The sequence below is a fragment of the Sinocyclocheilus rhinocerous genome, unplaced genomic scaffold (assembly GCF_001515625.1).
Source record: "Sinocyclocheilus rhinocerous isolate Xijiao unplaced genomic scaffold, SAMN03320098_v1.1 scaffold382, whole genome shotgun sequence".
NCBI classification, from domain to species: Eukaryota; Metazoa; Chordata; class Actinopteri; order Cypriniformes; family Cyprinidae; genus Sinocyclocheilus; species Sinocyclocheilus rhinocerous.
Window position 1 is genome coordinate 1516102 of NW_015642829.1, and position 9961 is coordinate 1526062.

The window sequence follows — 9961 nt, forward strand, 5'->3', positions numbered from 1 at the left end:
ACACACACACACTATTGTATATCACACATTCACTGCCATTATAAAGCTTAGAAGAGCAAGGGCATTTTTTTTATATAACTTCGATTTTATTCGTCTGAAAGAAGAAAGTAGTATACACCTAGGATGGCATGAGGGTGAGTAAATCATGGGGTAATTTTCATTTTTGGGTGAACTGTTCCTTTAAATTCTCGCATAATTTGGCAATATAATTTTGTTCAGAACATTTGTTTCTTAAAAATAATCGTTAATGGAACTTTTAAAGAACCGGAATCAGAATTAATTCAAGTGAATGAACAGACTGATTGCATGATTGCAAATATGCACTTTAGATTCCTAAAGAAGCTCCGTGGAGGGCCCCTCATGCCGAAGAGTGGGACAAGATGACCATGCAGCAACTCTTTGACAAGATTTGCTGGACCAGGTACAGAGAAGGGACCAATTAAAATGATGTAATGTTGTGGCATATTGGCTGTTAATGGCATATCCCTTTGCCCACGGGTTGCTGCAGGGCCGCTCGCCGTTTTGCCACTCTGTTCGTCAATGTGAACGTGACCTCTGAGCCCTATGAGGTGTCTGCTCTGTGGTTCCTTTGGTACGTCAAGCAGTGTGGAGGCACTATGAGAATCTTCTCTACCAGCAACGGAGGCCAGGTAAGTCTTTATACAACAGTTTAGCTTATAGAAACTGTAGGCCTGTTTGTATACTTTATCTCGGTTGGTTATTTCTCTGACGAAGAGCAGAGTTAATTATATGCCAAACATATGAACTCAACGACAATGTTTTCACAGCGTGTTTGTGCACGTCTCTTTAGTTTTTTCACCACAGCAGTGCTTGTGTTTACAGTATAATTAACATCTGTGGGAGAACGAGAGAAAGGCAGGCCAAGGGAGTGAGATGGGGGGTTTAGTGTCCTCACACAATAGTGCCTTTTTCGAAATATTGGCAGTCCAGGAAAGCAGGTGTTAGAAATAGTGATATAAATCAAGCTGTAGCTGTTTAAATTCAATGTTCCTGCCAAGTCCAATAGTCATGGTCACTGCTCAGTCTGTACCTCTAATTTAGTTAAAGGGGTCATATGATGCGATTTCAAGTTTTCCTTTCTCTTTGGAGTGTTACAAGCTGATTGTGCATAGATAAGATCCCTGAAGTTGCAAAGACTAAAGTCTCAAAACCAAAGAGATATTCTTTATCAAAGTTAAGACTCTGCCACGCCCCCCTAAAACGGCTCGTTCTAACACACCCCACATATCTACAATGTACAGTATTTGAAAAAGAATGTGTTTTTTGAACATTAAAGCATGTCAACATATTCTGTTACACCAAATACACAAAATAATGATCTTTAAAGAAGCATCATATGACCCCTTTAACCACAGCTCTCAAAATGGGTCTTGTTGCAAGGCAAAAAATTGACTTTCTGCGGAAGAAAGAGAAATATTTTGCTGTTATGAGTACAGAAGGAGGGTTTCATAGGGTTAAAGGGAGAGTTCACTTTAAAAAAATATTCAAACTGCATGTTTAAATATAGTCATGTCAGACATGTCATACTAGGTTTGATATCTGACAGATTGTAGCTTTTTTCTCATGTTTCTCCTAACTGATTACTAGAGATCAACTAATACTTTTTTTATGACCGATCCAATACAGATTATTTTTGTTTAAATATCCAATAACTGAAATGCAGAACCAACAACACAATAACAAGATCATTATTCGGGGTGTAAGAAAATATCAATACACGTGAGTATCGCAATATTTTGTTTGTCGATACTGTATCGATTCTCAAAAACGCAATATCGATATTTTAAAAAAAATGTATACATGATTCATGGCAGTTGTTTCGTTTTGAGTTTATATCCCGACCGCTATATAGCAGTCTTCTTACCTCTGAACTTAAACAGTGACAACGTGTGTGTTCCGCTCCTGCAAGGTTTGTCCAGTCCCGCCCGCTCCCGCAAACATTCTAATATTGCATATAATTTTCGCATATCAGGGAGCCGCTATCAATGGAGAGTATTTAAATCTCTTTTGAATGAGCGCTCGCGCTGTTCACTTTCACTTTCGATTTCGCGATCACGCGCACTCTGTGTAAAGGGAGCATATCTTACAATATAAGATATTTAAAACAGACACAAAGAGGAGAAAATACTGTAGCCGGCAGAACAAGATCACTGTTCAAGATGCGCGAAATATAGGACGAAAATCCAAATATTGAATTTTATATGGATGTGTTTCTGAGGGGAACGGGTAACTGACTGTTTTCAGAAATGGCGTTTTCTTTTCATTTTGTCTCTGTATGATGCATTTTAATTTGTGTTAATACGCGCAGCGCTGCAGTGTTTACAGCGGTAACCAAGGAAATGCTGTATCTGCTGTACCATAAGCGCCGCCTGCTGTCAGAGAGTGAATCTGCGTCTCATTCAGCCCACCTGCTGTTTCTGTTTCATGCAGATGTTTTATGTAGCATAATTTGACAAAGCTAAAGTCAGGTTATTCTGTTTTTGCTTCAAAGTTTGAAATGATGCAGTCTAATATAAATCAAACATTGCACTTTTTTTTCAATTCATGATTAAAATGCAGTGGTTGCCTCTAATTTCAAATTGCTATGAAAAATCAAGGTGCAACACAGAGTGAATAATATGCAAATGTTATTTTATATGTGATTTTTCAATTTCTGTACCTGAACATTTACAAACATAAAAACCTAAAGCATCATTTCATTGCTAGTTTTGTGCTATAGGCCTATATTTAATTGTGCTATTACTTGTAATTTGTTCATTTGTTCTTGTTTACTGGCTGTCACTTATAATAATGTTTAAACTTTATATTTATGTTTATTTTTGGCTAGTGATTTTTGCTGTGGTATCGAAATTGAAATAGAGAATTGTAAAATTTAATTGGTATCTAAAATATTGGTGTCATAAAAGCTTATTTATTAGAATACAAGATAACAGATCAAAAACAATGATAACAGCAACTATTTTATTTGTTGTGGCAGGGCAAAAATTTGAACCACTGGCCCGACCAGGCCAGTAGAAAAAATCCTTAGCGTTAATCCCTGTAAGGTTTGCATATGGTGGTGTGTTCTAAATGACAGTTTTCCTAAAATTATATCTTATTCTTCTATTCCTAAAATAAGAAATATCCCAATATATCGTCTTGCTTACAGTATCGCAATATATCGCAACATATCGTATCGCAACCCCTGTATCGTGAAACGTATCGTATCACCAGATTCTTGCCGATACACAGCCCTAATCATTATAATACAATTTATTTAGTATTTTAGTATATTATTATTACAATTATTATTATCATTAAAAAAAAGATCACTTGGTGCCATATATTGGTAAACCTGATATTAAACAACCAGTAACAAGAAGTGTGAATACTGGTAAAACAATATTGACCTCAAAACAAATTAAGTCATAATGTGTAAAGTACTCACAGTAATGTTTCAGTCAAGCCTCTGTAATACTCTTTATAGAGGAGTATATTTAATTTGATTATTAATCTATGAAGCTTCTTTTTATGACCGATCCAATACAGATTATTTTTGTTTAAATATCCAATAACTGAAATGCAGAACCAATTTTTCATGGCTTATTTTTGTTTTTGACACAATAACAAGATCATTATTAGGGGTGTAAGAAAATATATTTAATTTGATTATTAATCTATGACGCTGATTTTTATTCCTCAAGTTAGTTGATTATAGTATATACTTCTCAAGAGAGGCAACCTTGTGTCATACCCATTCATTCCTGTGACAATGAACTGATTATGTAACATACCAAAATAGTGGCCACTGTATCTGGGTCACATTTATATCAGGAGCCTTCTAGCAAATGTGTCCTCTGATAGTACACAAATAAAGCAAATAACAGTTTTGTTTGCTAAATTGATAACAAAATGTCACTTCTTTTATCTTTAACTCCCTATGGAATGACATTGTCAATAAACAGTCATGATCTGCCTGTTTCTGTTCTTTAACCTGTTTTATATTCTGAACTTGTCTGATAAGGTCTGTGCATGGTGGGCAGTATTATACAACTCTATAATAATTCTATCTCTGAGAGACAGAGACACCTATTGGTGAATGAAAGAATTTCAATCCTTGTTGAAATGTGAATGTGTATGTATATGACTATTAAACCGATCATATTTATTACATACAAGATCTAACCAAAGTATGGAAAACTGTTTTCTGCTGCCCCATATGACAGGAGCGCAAGTTTGCCGGAGGTGCCAATCAAATCAGTGAGGCGATGGCGAGAGAGCTGGGTGACCGTGTGAAGCTGGGCGGAGCTGTCTACAGCATTGACCAGACTGGAGACCTCGTGGAGGTCAGGACAGTTAATGAGGAGATATACAAGGTGAGAATGTACACAATATAGATATATATATACAGTATATTTATATTGTTTCTTGAGCACTAAATCAGCATATTAGAAAGATCATGTGACACTGAAGACTGGAGTAATGGCTGCTGAAATTTCAGCTTTGCATCACAGGAATAAATTAGACTTTGAGCATATATATATATATATATATATATTTCACAATATTTACTGTATTTTTGATCAAATAAATGCATAAGAGACTTCTTTCAAAAACATTGAAAAAATTCTACAGACCCCAAACCTTTGAATTGTAGTGTATTTTAAAGTGAAACAGCATTTTTTAAAATATTGATATAAATAGTGTTATATTGAGGATTTTACTTTTGTTGTTACAAATATTTTGTCCAGTGGCAGTAGGTTGTGAAAAATGGTTTTAATTGATGGGTTGAAAAATAGGGCTTTGTGACGTCTTTCAAAAACATTGAAAAAATTCTACAGACCCCAAACCTTTGAATTGTAGTGTTATTTGAAAGAGAAGGATCTGTGAGATTTATGCTCGTGTGCTCGGCTCAGAAGAAGCATTACATGTGAGTCTCCATGACCAGAAGTCATCCTTTAGTCTTATCATTTTTTAAGAAATGTTCACACTTCATTTTTATGGCGATATCTTCTTTAGCCTGTGCACTACGAGGAGAAAAATTGGTGTGAGGAGGAGTACTCTGGTGGCTGCTACACTGCCTACTTCCCCCCTGGTATCATGACACAGTATGGCAGGTTAGTGCACTGCCGGATGGTTCAGCATTATGCTAGCCTGCTGATGGTAAACTAGAGCAGGAATTGAGATGAGAAGTGACCGTTTCTCTCTGTTTCAGGGTCTTGAGAGAGTCAGTGGGCAGGCTGTACTTTGCAGGAACTGAAACAGCCACAGAGTGGAGCGGTTACATGGAGGGGGCCGTGCAAGCTGGAGAGAGAGCCAGTAGAGAAGTGCGTTCCTAGCCAATAGTTACTGAGATCTGAGATATTTATTAAAAAAATTGTTCTGCCCAAACTTCCTGTTTCAACAGGAAATATATCAGTGCAAGAAACAAAAAGCTCTCATCTCAAAGTTTAAAAATCTGTCATTGAATATTAACGTTCAATATGAATTCCTCAGCAGTGATGTCATTGCAATATAACTGAATTTTGATTGGTCTTTTGTTTTTTTGGAGTCTATTTGACCACGTCACAATCGACTTCATTTTGTGCATGTATTCATGCTTATTGATATTTTTATATTTATTGATTTGATATATTTATTTGATATTATTGATATTTTGGGGGATTTATTTTTGAAAAATGCTGGATATTTTTTGTGGAAACTGAGGTATATTTTTTTCAGGAATATTTGATGAATAGAAAGAAAAAAGAAAAATATTTATTTGAACTAGAAATCTTTTTTTAGAACAATAAATGTCTTTACTGTCACTTTTGATTAATTGAATGTATCCTTGCTAATATTACATTGTATTGATAATTGCATTAAATTAAAAAAAAAAATCTTACTGACCCAAGACATTTGAACAGTAGTGTGTGTACAGGAAGCTCTTCTAAACTAACACATACATTTGCTTGCCATCTGTTAACGATTTTGTATAGAAAACTAAAGCACTTTTTGTCATTTGCTCTAGATAGGAGCATCTGCTAAATGTCTTAAATGCAAATGCTAACTGAAGTTTATGTCTGATTTGTTATTTGAAGGAAAAACTCTAAATACTGTATGCTTCTTTCTTCCAGATTTTGTGTGCAATGGGAAAACTCCATGCGAGTCAGATCTGGCAGCCAGAGCCTGAATCATTGGTATGAATTGCACTTTTGAATGCACTTAAGAAACATGTTTTCATTGAATCCATAAATATCAAAAAAAGCATTTCATTTTTAGTTTTGTATCTTGAACAAATTCTACTCTGAACACTTTTTCTCAGGATGTCCCGGCCCGGCCGTTTGTCATCACATTTTGGGAAAGAAACTTGCCATCCGTTGGGGGATTACTCAAGTTCATGGGCGTGTCCTCCTTCCTGGCTCTGGCCACAGCAGCAGGAGTGGTTGTCTACAAGAAGGGGCTCCTCCCACAGAGCTAAAGCCCCTCCCACTTTCACAACCTGTTCTCTGTGAGCTGGCCTTGTGATTGTGATGTTCAGTCATGGTATGTGGCCGAGTTGCTTAGATGAGATTTGACACACAATTACTCAGTCATTGTTAAAAATTAACCAAGTGATTATTATGGCTTAATGAGTAGCTACTAATTGTTAATGTGGGAATTGCCCTGTCAAAGAATTCACAAACTAGCCATATTAAATGAACCAAACGTGTGACATTCCACAACCATTCATTGCGTGTGTGAGAGTGTGTGTGTTTTCCACCAGTCTTATTGATTACCTCTGCTAATTTCAGGTGCTGTTCTCAGGAACTCGTTAATTAACCTTCCAAAATATTGAAGTAACATTACAGAGATTAGATTAGCATTTAGTCATGCATTTTATTGTCCTCTATAGCAGAGACTTTGAGAATATCTTCTCTACATCACAACACAACACAACACAACACAGAAGCTGTATTAGCTTCAGCACAGTTCAATATATCATTCATGAGAGAAGCAGAGGCTGTTCATATCACATTCATTCTCAGCATACAAATGACAGTTAGTACAGACTGGCTTGAAGTGAAATCTATCAGTCATAGAGAGCTGATTTGAAGGTTATCCCAGTGTTTAATGTCATTTCTAAAAGCTACTGTATGATTGAATCATATGAAAGCATTTGAATGTACTTTTACATATTAGATTTTTTCATGTAACAGACCAGTGTATACTTGAAATATGAATTTGTTTTTTGACATGCATTCATTTCCAACCATCCGTTGTTTAACAATCCTCTAATCCCATAGTATATTATTAGGAAAAAAATGTTAATTTGTAGACAAATATAAAGGCTTTCCCAGTTTATCTAAATGGTTTAATAAGGTTTTTTTTCTTTTTTCCCATCTACCAACCTTGTGACAGATAGATAGATAGATAGATAGATAGAAGTGGAAAGTGTCCCTTCCTTCACCTCGGAGCAGTAACCTGTGCAATATTATTTACAGAACCAGTCTAACATTGTGTATGGTGATTCATTAAAGTTTATCCGATTCTTGCCGTCTTCAGTTATTTAATTATATCTAGCAAATTATATATATAATTGCTGTATTGGCAAAAGAACAACAAGTGGTATATATATATATATATATATACTGTATATATACTATATATATATCATGAAATGTATAGTTCATTGTCTAAAATTGCAATTAATTGAAAAGGTGATGCAGCCCCAGACAGACAGATTAGAAAATAAGTTGTATTAAGTGTGTAAACCTGAAGTGTGTAAATTTTGTTGTTCCAAAGATCCGTTGTAACTGTTGTTTGTGGTGCCTTAATCTGATGTAGTATTTCTCATTTCTCAAGTGCCTTTTTCTTTTTCTGATGAGCTCCTCCAGTTTTGAACATTATCCCTGGGTCAGTCACTGGCTCCTTTAGGTGATGCTTTCTAAAAACAAGCTCCTTTCACAAGCGTTAGAAGTAGAATTTCAGAGATTTGTGAAGCTCTTTGACTGATAAATCTGCATTTAAGCAACATTCAAAAACGCACTGCTCTAGTATTCAGCATACAATGGAAAGCTTTTACAACTGCTGCCTGAAGAAGCCACTGATGATCCAGGACTGACAGAATCAGAGGCAAAGCCACTCCTGACTGCTGACTATAATGTTTGATAAGAAAGCTTTCTATCTGTGACCTACATCTTGGTTAGAGTCTGGTCCACTGTGAACTTAATGATGTGGTGACACTTTTGTCCTGACATGTGTTTGCTGTAACTCCTCCACCTGGTGTGCTAGTGAATTGTCTCTGTCTGTGTGTGTGTGTGTGTGCTGCTAATGCTTTTCCGAAACCACACAACATGGCCCTGTTTACCTGATCTGTCGTCTGCTCCAGTTTGCATAGCTGCCCTGCTACGATCAGGCCCCTTTGTCTGATTTTGTGTACGTATCACAATGTCCAATGGTCTAGTCTTGTAATTGCATTATTTGATCTCTTTGTACAAATTCAACAACTAAGCTGATAATAAAAGTGTGTGATTTACCACCAGACCCTGCGTATGCCGTTCTTTTGTTATCAGTGCGTACAACATTCTCTTCTGAATTGCTCCCCTTTAAAGTCACAAGCGTCTTGATGGGCGTGATGTCCTCCTTCAGAGAAGAAAGCAGATGAGGCTCTTCCAGCAGAGACGAGCTCATTTCAACCGCAGCAGGGCATGAGCTGCCTCAGCCACTGATTTCCCTGTTGAAAAAACAGCATATGCTGGTTAGCTATGTTTTGAAGCATGGCAGCTGGTTTAAGGTGGTCCTGAGCTGGCTTAAGCTGGTCATGTGCTGGTCCTAAGCAACTAGCTCCTGCTCAAGACCAGCTTAAACCCGCTCATGACCAACTAAGGACCAGCTCAAACCAGTTGCCATGCTTCAAAACACACCTAACCAGCATATGCTGTTTTTTTCAATAGGGTTAAGTTCTTAGGTTACATGGAAATAAAACTTAATATAAGCTTTTTTTTCCCTCTTGATGTTTTGTCTTTCTGTGATTTTGTATATATACATGAAAATTGAAAACTTTTTGTGCAACAAACTGTAACAGTGTTTACTGTAACAAGTTTTTGTTTTTGAAAACAGAAATCTGAGGATGGCAATCCTATAATTCCATAGTATATTATTATGTAAATATTAAAATGCAATTTTTAAAAAAGTAAATTTAATGTTAAAAAATGAAAAAAGTAATTAAATATTAATTTGTAGACAAATATAAAGGCTTTCAAAGTTTATTTAAATGGTTTAATAAGGTTTCTTTCTTTTTTTCCCCATCTACCAAACTTGTGACAGACAGACAGAGAGAGAGAGAGAGCCTGAAGTATCTTTTAAGTCGTTCGCTACTTGTTTTGACCATTAGAGGGTGCCAATGTACCACAGTTATAACTACAATACTGTAGTTCCTATCTATCTGTCTATCTGTCTGTCTGTCTGTCTGTGTTTCTGTCTCTTTAATGTTATGAATATTATTGAAAATGCTTCAGAATAAAATGATCGCATTTTTTGTGTTCCTCAGGCAAAGAAATTTACTGAGCACGTGCTAAAATTGCCGTCACTCAACTTGAGTGTGTCCTTTTTTCTCGTTTCCGCAAGGTAAATGCAGATTATGAATGGACATTAATAGGAAACCTAATACTATTTGCTCTATGAAAACATTGGGTAACGAGCCGTTCACCTCGTCAATCTGCCAAATGTTATCGCTTCGTCGTTACTCCCTACAATGTCTCTCGTCTCTCACCATCCCAGCTTAAAGTTCAAAAGAAGCATCAGTGTTGTACAGAGATAACGGATGCTGGGATATCATATCGCCTAATGATACTTTGAAGTTGTGAATGCTGAAAATGGGCTAAAGTGCAGAGGGGGGGGGGACAAGAATAAATTTGTGCGATAAGCACTGGATAAGACTCTCCTCCAGACCGGAGAGGAAAGAGAAGAACAGAAGATGCAACACCAAACATCATCAATA

The 9961-nt window shown here is 36.3% G+C and overlaps 1 protein-coding gene across 1 annotated transcript in view; it reads left to right on the forward strand.

Annotated features, from left to right (window-relative positions):
- The window catches only part of LOC107756728 (amine oxidase [flavin-containing]-like), a 34654-nt gene extending 27042 nt beyond the window's left edge, over window positions 1-7612 (forward strand). Inside the window, exons 5-12 of the mRNA XM_016573939.1 lie at window positions 330-421; window positions 509-650; window positions 4227-4376; window positions 4877-4930; window positions 5020-5117; window positions 5216-5327; window positions 6117-6179; window positions 6305-7612. Coding sequence (XP_016429425.1) covers window positions 330-421; window positions 509-650; window positions 4227-4376; window positions 4877-4930; window positions 5020-5117; window positions 5216-5327; window positions 6117-6179; window positions 6305-6460 — 867 coding nt within the window. The 3' untranslated portion in view covers window positions 6461-7612. The remainder of the gene's footprint in view (window positions 1-329; window positions 422-508; window positions 651-4226; window positions 4377-4876; window positions 4931-5019; window positions 5118-5215; window positions 5328-6116; window positions 6180-6304) is intronic.
- Window positions 7613-9961: the final 2349 nt, after the last annotated feature.